The 17239-nt window shown below is 42.9% G+C and overlaps 1 protein-coding gene across 3 annotated transcripts; it reads left to right on the top strand.

Moving 5' to 3' along the window:
- The first annotated feature begins 5380 nt into the window (after positions 1-5380).
- Positions 5381-16608, top strand: LOC121578375 (PAK4-inhibitor INKA2). 3 transcript variants are annotated; one of them, XM_041892724.2, is made up of 3 exons: positions 5681-5754; positions 8927-9067; positions 13620-16608. In XM_041892724.2, the coding sequence occupies exon 3, from the start codon at positions 13626-13628 to the stop codon at positions 14748-14750; it is 1125 nt and encodes a 374-aa protein (XP_041748658.1). In that variant the 5' UTR covers positions 5681-5754; positions 8927-9067; positions 13620-13625; the 3' UTR covers positions 14751-16608. The 3 variants fall into 3 exon arrangements, with proteins under 3 accessions (XP_041748656.1, XP_041748658.1, XP_041748657.1); XM_041892722.2 differs by lacking the exon at positions 8927-9067 and having other exon boundaries at positions 5381-5754; XM_041892723.2 differs by lacking the exons at positions 5681-5754; positions 8927-9067 and adding an exon at positions 12569-12827.
- Positions 16609-17239: the final 631 nt, after the last annotated feature.

The raw sequence follows: 17239 nt of genomic DNA on the forward strand, positions 1-17239 counted from the left end.
CCTCGGCCTGGGGCTCCATGCAAGATCTCACCTTGTGGAGTTGCAATGATCATGAGAACGGTGAGGAATCAGCCCAGAACTACACGGGAGGATCTTGTCAATTATCTCAAGGCAGCTGGGACCATAGTCACCAAGAAAACAATTGGTAACACACTACGCCGTGAAGGACTGAAATCCTGCAGTGCCTGCAAGGTCCCCCTGCTCAAGAAAGCACATATACAGGCCCATCTGAAGTTAGCCAATGAACATCTGAATGATTCATAGGAGAACTGGGTGAAAGTGTTGTGGTCAGATGAGACCAAAATCGAGCTCTTTGGCATCAACTCAACTCGCCGTGTTTGGAGGAGGAGGAATGCTGCCTATGACCCCAAGAACACCATCCCCACCGTCAAACATGGAGGTGGAAACATTATGCTTTGGGGGTGTTTTTCTGCTAAGGGGACAGGACAACTTCACCGCATCAAAGGGACGATGGACGGGGCCATGTACCATCAGATCTTGGGTGAGAACCTCCTTCCCTCAGCCAGGGCATTGAAAATGGGTCATGGATGGGTATTCCAGCATGACAATGACCCAAAACACACGGCCAAGGCAACAAAGGAGTGGCTCAAGAAGCAGCACATTAAGGTCCTGGAGTAGCCTAGCTAGTCTCCAGACCTTAATCCCATAGAAAATCTGTGGAGGGAGCTGAAGGTTCGAGTTGCCAAACGTCAGCCTCGAAACCTTAATGACTTGGAGAAGATCTGCAAAGAGGAGTGGAACAAAATCCCTCCTGAGATGTGTGCAAACCTGGTGGCCAACTACAAGAAACGTCTGACCTCTGTGATTGCCAACAAGGGTTTTGCCACCAAGTACTAAGTCATGTTTTGCAGAGGGGTCAAATACTTATTTCCCTCATTAAAATGCAAATCAATAAATAACATTTTTGACATGTGTTTTTCTGGATTTTTTTGTTGTTATTCTGTCTCTCACTGTTCAAATAAACCTACCATAAAAATTATAGACTGATCATTTCTTTGTCAGTGGGCAAACGTACAAAATCAGCAGGGGATCAAATACTTTTTTCCCTCACTCTATCGATGGTCTTATTCTGGTGACATGATCATCGATGCTTGGCTGCCGTTGAACAAATAAACATAATCTCGCTCTTTAGTCGATAATAATCTCATCATGTAGGGGGTTGGCTAGAGCATATTGAGGGCAAGCTATATAATGAAATTTTTGTAAACCAACAGTAGAGCTGAAAATATATGATGGAAAATCATTTAACTTGTAGTTTTTATTAGGTACATGTGAATTTAACCGCAAAAGGTATTTTTAAGTGCCTTACGTCATCACGCACAGTCTTTTATCCACAATACGTCAGTTTGATGGAAATGTATGGCGGGACAATGAGCAAATTGTTTTATGCAGATTTTAGAATATTTGCATGAACATCTGTCACCAATAGGATGGAAACCTAGCTACTGACTCGGGAAACCATGTAGTTTATTAGGCTACAGATGAAATAAATGATGATGAACTTCACAGGGTGTTGAAAGTGCATGTGAGGAGCTTGATGCTCCTTTCCAATAAATATCTTATTCTGGTGACATGATGATCGATGCTTGGCCGCCTTTTGACAAATAAAAATAATACTGCTTTTATCAATATAATCTCATAATGCAGGTATCCCGGCAGTATGAAAATGTACGCACTCACTAACTGTAAATCGCTCTGGATAAGAGCGTCTGCTAAATGACTAAAACGTAAATGTAAAATGTATCCTAAACGCGAACTGTTGGCTACGTTTGCTATAATATAACGTAACAGTTTTTGTGACAAAACCATCTGTAGAGTTCAAAATGACCTGGAAACCCATTTAACTTGTATTTTTCATTCGGTACATGGAAATTGAACCGCAAAGGTTATTTTTATATGCACTATGTCATCATGCACAGACTTTCATTCACAATAAATCCGTTTGATGGAAACACTTCTCTGGTGGGAAAATGCGCGTATTGTTTTATGCAGATGTTTTTTTTATTTTTTTTCCACCTTTATTTAACCAGGTAAGCCAGTTGAGAACAAGTTCTCATTTACAACTGCGACCTGGCCAACATAAAGCAAAGCAGTGCGATAAAAACAACAACAACACAGAGTTACATATGGAATAAACAATAGTTTGTTTTTCTCTCTCACACAAACTAGGTTTCCATCCAATCTGCAAAAAAATTCATGCAGAATATTTGCATGGAAATCTGTTGCAGATTGGATGGAAACCTAGTTTGTGTGAGCGAATAAAACGCCTTGGGACCCAATGAGCTTCCTAAACAAGGTAATGAAGGCGGAGCCTTATGACATTGCATGGCTAGGTGCCCAATCAGAATGCATTTTTGGATTTTAACTAACTACTAAATATTATATTATTACATCCACCCTCCTCAGATCATGAGCACACCCGGCATAGCCTCTGTCCCGGTCTGCGCTACTGGCAGGCCCAGCAGCGCTACATTGGCAAAACCTGGCAAGGTAATTCATATACCATTTGTTATGTTTATGGGGGCACAAATTCTATCTGGGGGTTCCGTGCTCGGCTTTGCCACCCCGTAGAGTCGTTGCATATCCTCAACTCTATGTGGTCAGATTGTGTCTAACTTGACAGTGTGACCACACAGCTACTGAGCAGCTTGTTAAGTTATAAGAGAGAAAACTGAAGAGAATTAGATGAAAAGCACAAATTCAGAGGCGATGATTATAAGTTATTACTGGTGGAGAGACATATGAAGATATTTTGCATGTGTTTTTCTTCTTGGTGGTTCAAATGATTCATTTCATGGTTGAAATGGTTAGAATTCTCGTTCAATGTAAAATAGTGTTATCAATCTCATACTGTGTTATTCCAATGACAGCCATAAGGGGTCAGGCCTGTCTTCAACCATTGAGCCAACGCTCCTGCATTTTAGAAAGCGGCTTGTGGAGATCATATTCATTTCAAAACAAGGTAACATCTGATCAGGCCCTATCTATTCCCTTAATCCCTTAATGCCAGGAACAGTCAACGATGATGAGGAAAAACTGTGCAAGACAATAATTAATAATTAGTCATTTAGCAGACGCTCTTATCCAGAGCGACTTACAGGAGCAATTAGGGTTAAGTGCCTTGCTCAAGGGCACATCGACAGATTTTTCACCTAGTCGGCTCGGGGATTAGAACCAGCGACTTTTCGGTTACTGGCACAACGCTCTTAACCACTAAGCTACCTGCCGCCCGTTATGATGATGGCGCATTGGGCCAATTTTGCTCAAACTGGGTGAGCATGCAATCCAACATAAACTGATGACAATCTGGCTCCTGGTTCTAGCTCACACAACAGTTCAGCCCAGAGCACACCAATTGAAAAAGACTCGGACGCTACTACTGCATTGCGTCATGAATGAATGCTAACTAAGAAGCATACTGATATCTGCGCACTAACTGTTGACTTGGTGTGACCCTCAACTTGCCAAACAGGGAGGGGCTGATGCAGTGACCCCTTTAAGAACAGAAAGAAGAGTACATGGAACTGGGTTTGAAGCAGGTGGTTGGCCAGAAACTGAAGACAAGATGCACTTCCTATTACTAAACTCAATAAATGCTATACAAAAGCATGTTATTTGGCTCTGCAGTGGGATGATGGAAGGAGAACAGTTGTTGCTGCTGCATGTGTCTGCAGTAATGTGTGCTGTGTGGTCTGGCGCTGGATACGTTTCCTCAGACGGCTTAGTCCTGCGGACAGCTGGGGGGCAGCTGCAGGTCAGGGTCAGGCATGGGTTCACATTCTTTACTAAAAGAAAGTCAGGTTGTCATATTTAACATACATCCAGTTACAGTACGCTGCTGGGCAAGAAACTCTGCATAAAGACATAAACCCAACAATGGTAACAGAGCTTCTCGTTGCACATTAATGAATGCAACAAAAGGACAGACTGTACAAGTCTGTCTTGCAAATATATTTGCATAATCCATAATAACAGTGAGAAATCAAGCTGGCTAATAAAAGGAGACTGCGTGTTGAAGGCATCCTCTCTTCTTCTCCCTAAAGTACACCGATGTTTCAGATGATTTATTCATACATCCAGCCCCATTTCCTTGCTTTTGGAATTGGCATCAGAGCTACTTCCTCCTCTCTCATCCATCTGGGAAAGCCCAACATGTGGCAGATACAAGATGATAATAGTGCTAATTTAGATGGAATCGGGTCATACACAAGGAGCTCTGGAGCTCCAACTCCAAGTTCCATTTCTGAAGTCTGGTCCAAGTGTCTCAATACAAAGAGCATGTCAATTGAGCAAGAGAGGGATATTTACAAGATCAACCCCTTCATTCCTCCACGGAGTATTGTATCCAGGTCACACAACAAAGGACTGTCACTCAGGTGCTTCCTTGCTGACTGTAAGGGTGACAATGCTCTGCCCTCCTGAGATAACCTACAGTATGTGCTGCTCATGTTAGAAGAACACTTTGTAGTTTTAGTCATTTAGCAGAGCGACTTACAGGAGCAATTAGGGTGAAGTGCCTTGCTCAAGGGCACATCAACAGATTTTACACCTAGTCAGCTTGGGGATTTGAACCAACAACTTGTTGGTTACTGGCCCAACGCTCTTAACCGCTAGGCTTCCTGCCACTACCTACCTAACTTGAACACTTCCTCTGAGTAAAACCTTTTTGCAGTGCATAAAATGACTTGGAAATCTTATGTGTATGACCTGAGTGGCAGGACACCAGCACTGGTCATGTGAATTATGCTTTTTTGGTTTATTTTTCTGAGGAACACCAATTCAATGCATAACCCAACTCGCCTTTCAACCAATCATTGTCTGTGTATCGAAAGTGGAGGCTTCAAGTTGTCCAGTGTTAGAGCCCATCCTTCGAGAGTATGTACAATTCAGTGGAGGCTGCTGAGGGGAGGACGGCTCATAATAATGGCTGGAATGGAGTAAATGGAATTGTATCAAAGACGTAGTTTCCATGTGGTTGATCCCACTCCATTGACTCCATTCCAGCCATTATTATGAGCTGTCCTCCCCTCAGCAGCCTCCACTGGTACAATTCCATTACAATTACAATGTCAATTCCATTCCATTTAAATTCCATTTCAATCATTTCAAATGAGCAGATGTCTACACACGAGTGCAATTGCTAGTTCATTCAAATGTGTATTTTGTCTAGTCTAAAACACTGTCAACGCCTATCTACTATATATTGTTAATGAAATGTAGATTTATTTATTTTAATACCACATGGCCATAACTCATAAAATCCATTGCAAATAGATTCATTTTTTTTATTACAGCTCTAACAACGTCAGCACTGTGCCATAAAAAAAAACATTGCAACCTCATTGGAGGAAATGGAATGGTCAACGTAAGCGCCCCCATGAATGAGAAAAATAATAGGTTACACACCGTACTTAAAGCAGGGGATGACAACTCAGAGATATCGACAGGCAATCGCGCAAACCTAAATCTTCCTTTGGACTAAACAATCAATCTTATTTGGAGTAAATATAGCCTACACAGAGCGACAGAATCGATAGTTTTTGCTTGTTCCATCATCAGGACGCGGACAATTAAGTGACTTAGACTGTGACATTTGCGATAGGCATGCTTCAAATAATGAGCAAGTATTTTATTTGAAAAAGCCTACTTAAGTTTACAAAAATGGAACGACAGCTTTCCAAGGCAGAGCGCAAAAATATGGATACTTGCTTGAGACGTCTGAAGCAGGAACTGGTATGTCATCTTATTTGAGTTTTTGATTATACAATGTCTGTTTTCTGTTTCTACTGCAACTATTGTTCTGATATCCAATTTGAGTATATGCATTCAGATTTAGCGTGTTTTGGAAAGTTCAAATGCAAATGTAACTGGGTCACAAAAGAAGTAAACAGCTGCAAAAAATATAAATTATAATATTGAATTATTCATATTGAGTTGTTATACAGCTGAGGTTGCATAATAAGGCATAGTGCCGTTGACTCCGTTTATAAATAACTTAACTCAAGCAAATCAAATAGCTCAGCTCGAACATTCGATCCTATAATTTTAGCAGACCGTTATTCATGCGTCTGGGGGCCATGGACTGGAAGAAATAGTACAGACTAATGAATGGTCAAGCAGTTTCCTGCTCTCTTTTCTTTCCATGAGATGCTCAATGTTTTATGAAGACTATTTCTAAAACGCTATATCCACCAATGTTTCACATTTTGTGTTTTTTCATCAGAAATGATTGCTTATGGGTACTTTCATGTGGTGTAAAAATGACTGTTTTCAGATTTTTAATTCGTAGATTTTAGTCGTGTATGAAAATGTTGTTGTTTTTTTGCAAAATTCTATATATCCATTGTTTCGCTGGAATGGAATGTTCGTATCCTATATATTTGACTGTGATATGTGGTTGTCTCACACCTAGCTATGTTAAGATGAAAGCACTTACTGGAAGTCGCTCTGGATAAAAGCATCTGCTAAAAGACTAAAATGTCAAATGTTTTACATACAGATCTCATATTACTGTATCTAATTATTTAGTAAAACATTTTTTAAACATTGATGTCACAAATGTAGCATTTGTACAGTTATTTGTTACATTTGACTGTGTAAAACCTATCAGTACTACTTATTTATCTGAAAATGATGTGGATATATAGCATTTTGCAGAAAAACATGATTATTTGTCTCTGAAATGAAACCATCAAGTGACATGTCTGTCATTGAACAACCCCATGCCATGATTAGATATTGAAAAAACACACCCATCTCTTTCATAATTTCTTTAAACAATAAAAGCTAATTCATCAACATTTCTGAAAATGGATATATAGTGTTTTGGAATGAAACTCTTCATATATTCAATGCATATTCAACTGATGTCTGTATTAATGGTGCAATATGCAGAAATCGCTCAGCCATTTCCTGGTCACAAAAATTCTAATAGTTTGCCTAATTTCAGTTTATGTGACAAAACAAGTGTAGAAAATCATTGTACCATCGAAACCGCTGTGAAATATATTTCACAGTATTTTCAGCTGTTTGAAGCTGGTGTACAAAACCGAAAGTAAAAGAAGCAAAAACGAAACTTAACAAAGGGAAGCATAGAAATAGTGCACATAGAACAGATCTACCGCTTCTTAGACGCTTTCAATGAGAATGACAGAATCTATAAATCACATTTGTATGTAAATTCGGTTACACATTGCAGCTTTAATATTGCTTTTTTAATATTCCTAACTTTCAAACACAGAGGCATGTGTAGGCTATACACTCACTTGACACTGTGATGGATTTTGAAGACAGTCTTCTCAAATAGATAGGCTATTGCCGTAAGACTCTTTGGTCAAAGATACCCAGGAAAAAAATGGTATTCTTTCAGTTTGAAATGTACGAACCACATTCTGGGTTCACACTGCTCACATTCCAGATCTTTTGGCAGATGCACACACAGCATTTTCAATTCAGCATTAACTGGCACAACTATTGGAACGCTCTTCAAACGGGTAGAATGTTCTTTAACCCTCATGCCCAGGGCAAAGCATGCACGGTCTGTAACATGACACTTCTGTGGCTTCTGGGTTGTTTGCACTGAATTAGCTCCACGTCTGTCAACTGGCTTGGCACCCTAATCACAATAGGAGGGAGCCATGGTACAGCATGTTGTGTGAAGTGATGGTTGCCATATCACAGTTTGCAAACCCAAAAGAAGAGGGAGTCTGTCATCCCTGTGTTGAAGCAGAAACAGATACCAGATGCAAGTTTAAAAAACTCTCCCAGTCTGTCCACTCCTGTACCATGCAGAGCACAATCTGTTGGAGTGTCTTGTTCCAACAAGGTGTTGCCCATGCCAAAGTTCCCACATGGCTGTCTGTGTCTGCCTATGCTGGTTCCCCTGAACCCCCATTTACCATTATGCCAGTGCAGAGAACAAGCAAGGGTGTGTGAATAAGGGCAATATAATATAATAGAATAAGGGCTGTAGATTATGCTGCCTAATTACCTAAGTCTGATCATCTTATTGTGGATGTTTTATCTCATGTTATGGACTGTTTTATCATATGAGAGTCTGTAATGTCCAGAAAACAATCTAACATCACCCCCACCCCCCTATAGCTGCTAAATGGAAAGTGTTTCATGTCATCTGTAAGTGTATGGATTCAGGAAGTGCAGTATGTGTGGAGTAGTGTCAAGCTGAACAGTGAACTATGAACTATGACCTCTGTAGGACTATTTAAACCTCTGCTGACTGCTGGAAACATACCAGACAGTGGAGGCTGGTGGGAAGAGCTATAGGAGGACGGGAATAAATGGAACGGAGTCCAAAATGTGGTTTCCATATGTTTGATGTGTTTGATACCGTTCCATTAATTCCATTTCAGCCATTACAATGAGCCCGTCCTCCTATAGCTCCTCCCACCAGCCTCCACTGATACCAGAGACTGATAGATCTCCTAACCATGACTCTTGTGGCATGACTCTTTACTTACATTTCCTTTCATATAAAAGTCCTGCATGGCAAAACAAATTCTTGGGTGTATAACAATGAACATTGCTAAGCACAACGACGATGATACATCATGTATCATACAAAGATTCAGTCCTTTTCAAGACAACTAATGTTCCTCTGAGTACCTCCAGAACACCTGCATGGTGCTGTAACTTCAGATTGTAAACGGATATCAAAGCTTTTGACATCGATACTAACACTAATTTCACTTTTATGGTTCATCTTTATCTCTTATTCGCCTCAACACATTTGAAACATAACAGTCTGTCAGTTTGGAATTCTATTCAAGGGAGGGTGTGCGTGAGCTGTAAGGTCTTGGAGAAAAACTTTGCCAATGCCGTTACGTCCTGAGGTGGTGAGCCAAGCTACTATACTCACGGAGACTCTCTTTGTTCTTTGTTACTCCAGGGCGTAGGGCTGGTAGTGGTACGGACCTGAGTCGGAGCAGTGGTCTCAGTTGGTTTGTTTGGAGCCTCTCTTGTGGTTCCATTCTCCAGCTGGCCCTTCCTTCCCCTTGGCTAAAATTGTCCGGGGTCACGGTGGCAGCTGGTTTGTATGATGTGATCATTGAGATCGGATGAAAGTGATTCACAGTGAAAATAAATGATTCAACCGAAAATATAAGCAAGTTGCTCAAGACCTACATAATGAATGTCATGGTAGTAGGTTAAGTAATTACAATTATCTTGAGTGTTTGCAGTACAATGATCCAGTAACGTTTTATATTTTTATTGTTATGCATTTGGAGAGACCTATGTGCACTTGCACAGCACACAACATCTACTGACTTCTGTTCCAGGCTCAAATCTGCTGTCGATCATTATGAGCCAAGTCTCCAGATTTGACCACCAACTGTCTACAAACATTATCTTCTAAAGAAGTCGCTAATGTCCTCTAAGGCTTAAGCAACCCACTGGTCCCTTCCAGCTTTACTCATATAATTTAAGGCAGAAACAAGGCCAGGCCAGGAAACTGCCCATTAGACCACCTCCCAGTGTTAAAGGCACCAGGAGGCCTGGCTCACCCCCACCTCTGGTCTCTGGGCAGTACAGAGGCATAGCCTGAATGCCCTGGACACAGATCCCATTACTGCCCTTGACCAACACAACCTACCATTCATACTCAATAAGTGTGTGAGGGGTTATGGGGATTTTGTGTGTGTGTGTGTGATAAATGCCCTCTCTAATAGCCCAGGGTTTAATAACCTTTCCTTGGCCTCTCATTTCTCCTGCCTCTGGCCATCAACACTGAATGGCTCTCTTTCCATTCATGACATGAAGTACGTATGTTTAGTTGACACTCCCTTATTAGACTGAACTGCCACTTAAAGAAATGTGTTTGTGTGCTGTTCATTTTTTCAATTTATCCAGATAAACCGTGTCAATAAGGGTTCTGTGTACATGCAGGGAGATATATTTAACCGTACCAAATGCGTCACACTTGCTCACATTTTATTTCCCACTTAACTGAATGAGGAGACAACACGTAAAAGCAGAGACCCTAATCTCAACTGAGTGCAAGGATAGTGTTCATTTATTTATGCTGGGTGGGATTTAATTCACATTCATGCATATTCAATGACTAGCGTGAATGTTAACTGTATAATAGTTGAACAAACACTCCTTTGCACACTTTATATGACTTTGCAGAAAGAAGCACCACATAGCCTTTTTAAGAGACATAACTTTTAATGGGTAATCATCCAACATTAATTCTGGACTGCCAGCGATTACTCCCCAAATCTGAAGCATTCGGTACTTAATTGCCAATTAGCTTCAGTTTGCATCACTGCATTTGTTGTCTGGGGATGGCTGGATTGTCCTTAACCTGCACTTTTTACTTCTTAATACTTTTTCAGTCACTAACAACTGTCTATAGTTCACTGGTAGACACTGACAGATCAAACTGCTGAAGTAATGTATGAAAATGTATGCACTCACTAACTGTAAGTCGCTCTGGATAAGAGCGTCTGCTAAATGACTAAAATGTCAAATGTAATGCTAACAGGTAGACACTGACAGATCAAACTGCTGAAGCAACGCTAACATACCAACATTACGGAAAGCTGCTGACTTATCTTCAGTATTTGACATATGGCTTTAATAAGTTAATGGTACCAGAGAGACAGCGTTCGATGCCCTGAAGCTCCCGCTTCACAGTTTCCCCCCAAAATGAGATTGTAGATTGGAACCATTATCCTCTCCATTTGCTGAGTTTTAGACCAGGAGGATCCAGTTAATGAGAAGGGGGTGATTATCAGCACATTTCTATGAACCACTGACTCAAGCCATCTCTGCAACACAATACAGTAAACATCTGGGGTGGGACAGTACACTGCCATGGGGGAGACAGTCAGTCAAAGAATGTGACTTGATTTGATCCAGCAGAAAGCTGATTCCAGCTAGGCTATCATCTGGAAACGTCTGACCTATTTGGGCCACAACGTTTTGGGGTCATGTGAGGTCAATTAAGTGCCTTAGTTGGCACAGTGAGGTCAACAATGGGGCTGCTCCGCAGGGCACATTATGAATAATTTAAGAGAGCCAGAGAATCACATGGGGTAAACAACGTGTGCTTTTGGATAATTGGAGGGGATTCATGTATTTGGGATGGAAGAAGAGTTGCATGTGAGGAGTAAGCAGGGCGTTAAAAAACATTGCATGCATGAACAAGTTAGCCAGCTAGATTCCATGTGAATAGGAGGAATAGTAGCATCTTCAAACAGAGGCTGCAGTGCAGCTGTAGAAGGTCAGCTTCTACACCTTCTGATGTCATCTTTTGAATTATTCTGATGTAATGTTATTGAAAATACCACGTTGTTTTATGGAGATTATCGGGAAAACCCAACTGTGTGCATCATGTGGCAATGCTGGTTGAACTTTGATGTGGTTGGAGGTAAACAGTAATTACATAAAGCCTGTTCACCAGCTTCTAAAGACTCCAGCTAATTATACCTAATGAAGTCAACCATATGTTTTAGCGCCTAGAACCGCGGGAGAACACAGAGACGACCTCATTGTTCCAATTACCTTCTCCTTCTATAATGGCTACTCAGGAACAAAGACTCCTTTGTCTCCAGCATATTACATTTGAGTCATTTAGCAGACGCTCTTATCCAGAGCGATTTACAGTTAGTGCATACATTTTTTCATACTGGCCCCCCGTGGGAATCGAACCCACAACCCTGGCGTTGCAAGCGCCATGCTCTACCAACTGAGCTACACGGGGCCACAAACCATGCATAGACAGGCTTATTATATGACCTTTGACAGTGTTATTATTCATACCCTAAGTCATTCCACTATCTACCCATATGCTTCAAGAGTAGGCCTACTGATGTTGCTTTTCATTTTCGGTGGAAATGTCAACTGAACTGCATATGGGATTATGATATCTTCTGTGAGACCTTTTCAAGTGCTTCTTCATGCATAATTATCTTTGTTTGAATATGCAGGAATGAAAGGCTAGGGTTGGTCAGTGCAGTGGCTCTTGTAACTGTTGAAAGCAGCCAAATTACAAGATTCAACGGATTGACCATGTTGTCTTATCAGTTCTAAACAAGAATTTCCGCAAAATGTTGAATTATTTTTCATGCAAATTATCTTGATTTATTATTTTGATGTAGGCCTGCAGGTTTTTTCGATATGATTTATGAGTTCGCTCTTCGTATTAAGTATTACAACAGGTTATTAACATATTGTAACATGTTGAAATGTCATACATCAGGACATACTGCAGATTATTATATTCACCTCTCACAGCTCAATCACTTCTGGTGATACTTTCCTGTCTGTCGTATGCTATTGTGTTAGTTACTGTACAACAGCATCCAATGCTTTCCCACTTGGCACTTATGTGCACCAGAGTCCCCAGATACAATATCATTGACCTTGTTACTTATGATACCCACCCCCCTCCTGTTCTTCAATAATTGAATCCCTCTAGACATCTAAACATATGGCAAGGCCGCCATAACACCCACCCATAACACCCACCCCAACACCCTTCACACCCCCCCACCACCCCAACTCACCCTGCTGTTACCCCAAACACCACTTCCACTGCTGCTGACTCTCACCCGGTCTTTGTCAATTAATGTGTGCTTGAGTGAACCCACCCCCACGTTTAGGGATTAACATCTAGACAGACACAGCTGATTGGCTGCCAGGACAGAGACTGGCCCTGATTGGCAGGGGATACATATAGAAGCTGGCAGGAAGGGCTGTTTGAAAGGTGAGAGTGGAGAGTAGAGACGGACTGACAGAGCAGCCAAGAGAGAGGGAAAGACTTGTGTAAAAGTTATAACAAGGTAAGATGATTTATTCAATTTCTGTAACATCACACAGCTTTGCTTTTAATGAGTTTAATTCACATCTGTGTATTCTTAATTCCAAAGACATAACTGTCATATCAACAGCCAAGTTCAAAGTAAGCATGGCTTCATTTTTAAAGACAGGCTGTTGCCTCAGGCACTGCTTGGCTGCAGGGGAAACGGTTATAACATGGTCACATGACGTAAGCTCAGTCCCACAGGATGCTGGGACAGAGAGAGAGAGAGAGAGAGAGAGAGAGCTTGGGAGAGCTGAAGCCAGAGATACTCCTCCCTACAGCTGCCAAGCGACAGGGTCCTCTCACATACGCAGGCCATATGGGGGCCCTGTCATTCAAAACGGGTCACGTGACCGAATAAAAACCATGACTGGCCTGAAAACACAGAAGGGCTACGGTGCAGAGAGAGATAAACTGTAGAGATAAGTTGTAGCAACACCAATGGAGATATGGAAAACTAATTATTATTTGTGAGGGCTAAATATGTGAGTACCATGTGTACATTTTGGTTTGTCTTTGAGTTCATTAATTTTGCCTAAGAGGTGCTGTGATCTAACTAAGTTCAACCGTAGAGGGTCAATGTAAACAGTGGTCGATGTTTGACAGAGGGTTATAGGTCAAGTGCTTGAATGGATGAGTTTTGCGGGTGAAGCTAACTAGCCATTTCCCTGTTGTTTTTGTCTCCCCCCCCCTCCTCCTCCTCCTCCTCCTCCTCCTCCTCCTCCCCTCTCCTCTCCCTCATCATCTCCCTCTCCCCTCTCTTTCCCTACAGGTCTCTATGAAGGAGGCAGGAGATGGCCTCCATGCTCAGATGAACTCCATGATGGGGGCTCTTCAGGAACTCAAGCTTCTACAAGTGCAGACAGCGCTGGAGCAGCTAGACATCTCAGGGAGGCCCATCCAAAGGGCGGTCCCACCACCAGCAGCAGACACATGTGGCCCTTGCCCTATCCCCAGCCTCAAGCCTACCCTCGGCCCTGGCCACGATGAGACAACCAGTCAGGAGGAGCAGCAGCAGCAGCAGAGCCGGTTGGGGCACCGGAGCAGCCTGAGCACCTCTCTCTCCTCCTCCAGCCTGGAGACATTGGAGACTGAGAGTGAGAGCCAGCCTCTCCCTCTCCCCCGCAGAGTGTCTGGATACACCGCCCCACAGGTGGAGTACTGTGGCCCACGTCTTAGCCAAGTGTTTCCAGAGCAGCATCAGCAGCCGGCTTACCCAGCCAAGGTGGTGGATCTGCCTGGCATCCTCTACAGCTTGTCCAGGGAAGGCCCCTCGCTGGACAGCGACTACTCCCAGGACAGCATGGATGACTCCAGCGACTGGACCTCCTCGCTCATGAGCCGCAGCCGCAACCGGCAGCCCCTGGTCCTGGGGGACAACGTTTTCGCCGACCTGGTGGGCAACTGGCTGGACTTGCCTGAGCTGGAGAAGGAGGAGATGATTGGGGGTGTTGGTGTGGGGGCGGACGTTGCCGACAGGCCCGACACCCCGGCCCACCCTCTCCGTCTCAGCCGCTCCCAGGAGATCTGCAGAAAATTCTCTCTGACCACCAACATCTTCAAGAAGTTCCTGCGCAGCGTGAGGCCCGACAGGGACAAGCTCCTGAAGGAGAGGCCAGGCTGGATGGTCCCCGAGAACCAGGAGACCGAGCTCTTCAAGAGGCCCAAGAAAGTGGCCAAGCAGCAGACCAAGGGGAGCTTCTACCTCCCGTTCTGGGCAGGTGTAGGGCAGCAGCAGCAGGGTAAGGGCCGGCCATGTCCCCAGCTGGCTGAGGAGAGACACAGCCAGAGCCAGGGCCAGTTCTCAGGGATTTACATAGACAGGAGACAAGAGTGGAGACAGGAGGCCAGAGTGGAGAAAATGCAGCCCTTGTTTGACTACAACACGGCTGTGTGGGTCTGATGCTGACACTGCTCCAGGGTGGTGGCAGGTGTTGGGGATTTGGCTGGGAGCTCTGGGAGGTTTGTGTGTCTGTCTGTCTCCTCTCAGAGAATGGACTGACTGAGGGATGAATATCCACACTATTTCCCAACAGAGAGATTATCAGGGCAACTGTTTGTCTGACAATCCTAAGACCTCTCTGGCTGTGACTGAGAGAGCAAGCAGGACTTCCTCTTATAGATGGGTTCACCAAAATTGGTAGGATTCGAATGAGTCCATAAGTGCCCTGGACTATACGATAGACGGTACTTCAATATGGACATGATGCTCAGAAATGCTCTGAATTTCATCATCATAGTTCAAACCTCAATCTGTTTCATTATGTTTAAATTCTGCTTTAGGTCCCACCCAAGTGTATCCCCACCCTCATGTCTCATCTCGTACTTCTATCTAGTAATAGAACACAGCTGTTACGCGTACTGCATGGGCACTAGTAAATGTTTTATCTATGACGTTGTGAAACAGTTGTCACTGAACTGCCACTAAACACGACCACAGGTGCTTCTCTGCCTCGCTGCCCAGAGTCAGACAGCTAGATGAACACACAGAGTCTAATATTGTTACATCAGCCTCACTCAGGGATCGGGATGTGGCCTGTGTGACCAACTGGGTTTGAACCTGGATCTCCTGTGCACCACAAGACTGTTCTAGCCCGCTGAGGTAAAGCCTAGGCGTTAGCTTGGGGAGCTAACACAAGTCTTCAGGTCTCAGGCAAGGTTACTCATCACATATCCTTGGTTCCGAACCACCTCCGTTACACCTTCACCATTCACCATCCACCTACACACACAAAGCCACTCCAGGATAGGGTTAACTCTGCCTTGTAGACATGATGGCACATCTTGACTCTACAGCCAATCTGCCTGGGTAGTATATTACACATGGCAGAGAGAGAGAGCGAGAGCTGTGTGCCATCTGGTTGCCTACAGTTACATAAGGACAAGCCAGCAGCACAGACAAGAGGTGCAGTCATTCAGCGTAGGCTGTCAAGCGTTTTGAAATCAACCCTAAACTGCGATGCTGACGTTACATGTGTATATAATATGTAAGTAATGCCAAGCAGGGCCTGGAGATTTCAAGTAGAAAGCAGAGGACTGAGGAGGAGAATGTTTACAGTGAATCCTTCCACATGTACATACAGTACCATACCTAATGAAGTCAGACATATGTTTTAGCGCCTAGAACCGCATGAGAACATGTTAATGAACATGTTAATGATGTCATCAAAGTCTATTTAAAGGGACTTAAAGAGAGGGAGATTGAACCCAGTAGATCTGTGGTTAGTCCTAGCTCTCTTTATGAAAGAAACTGTATGGAGGAGGCGTTGTGGGGAGATCTCACAGAGCAGCGTGGTGTCAGAATGGTTTAGCAACCTTTACCATCATTTCCCAGAGCTGAGCTCCACATCATTTCCTCAGGGAAATCACTGAAATGACAAAAACGTATTATCTTATTTTAGAAAACATATGGTATGCAAGTACAATCCTCAGCCCTCACTAGTAATAAGAGTGGCCTGAGAAGTTGATTTCGATGTGAAACATCACCCCATCCATGCATTCAACAGAAATGGATGTGTTAAATATCTCTATACACATATGGTGGGTGATTCAATATTCAGGTCAGATTATATTCAATTAGTCACACATGGTCTGACCGTCTCTACAAAGACTGTAATGCTATAAGAGCCTGTCTTCTTCATATTTACAGCTGTAATTGTCATTTTAGCACTGTTGTTAAAACTGTGGTTCTGCGAACTTCAAAGTGTTACTGAGTGTAAAACTGTCACTGACTCTTTGTAAATTAAACTGTTTTCTGAAAAGACGTGCCGCTCTGGTTTCTTGACTGGAAATTTTTATTGTATACTCCAAACATAAATATACTCTTTGATCGGTGACCCATTTTTATTGGGTGATTTTAACACCCCAACATACTTCAAAACAATTAGTCTGCCTCGCTATGTTTATATTTGAAATAGTTCTTAGTTTTTTGGGGGGATATTTTTTAAATATAATTGAAATGGCAGATTTACCACATACAGTGTACCCTCTGAGACTATGATCAAGCTTTCCCTTTACTGAGAATAGTTCTGGGATTTGACTCTGCCCTACTCTACTCTGCTCCCTGCATTCTCTATAGGTCTAAGTGCTGTAGCATGACTGACAATTTGGTTAGTGTGAAGCGTGTCATCTCCTGTGCATCAACTCAGGAAAAAGTAAGTCTAAATCTGTATCACAACTCCATCAGTGTTTTAAATAAATAAACATACAGACAGGCCCACTTTGATACTCTCTCTCTCTCTCTTCTCCAGAACCACTCTATGACACTCAGTGCCAGGGACCATTGGGTTCATACACAGCAACCTATCCACAAGCATTATATATAGTATACCCAATGCCTTACTTTCTGAAGGGCACCATTAGGGCAGTGCACAGGTCATTGTCCAATTCACC

Source organism: Coregonus clupeaformis, chromosome 12 (assembly GCF_020615455.1).
Source record: "Coregonus clupeaformis isolate EN_2021a chromosome 12, ASM2061545v1, whole genome shotgun sequence".
Lineage (NCBI taxonomy): Eukaryota > Metazoa > Chordata > Actinopteri > Salmoniformes > Salmonidae > Coregonus > Coregonus clupeaformis.

Excerpts from the sequence above, each read along its gene's own strand:
- LOC121578375 (XM_041892722.2), top strand. The coding sequence starts at position 5,683 with ATGGAACGACAGCTTTCCAAGGCAGAGCGCAAAAATATGGATACTTGC. Across the intron at positions 5,755-13,619 it reads GACGTCTGAAGCAGGAACTG|GTCTCTATGAAGGAGGCAGG; the intron begins GTATGTCATCTT and ends CTTTCCCTACAG.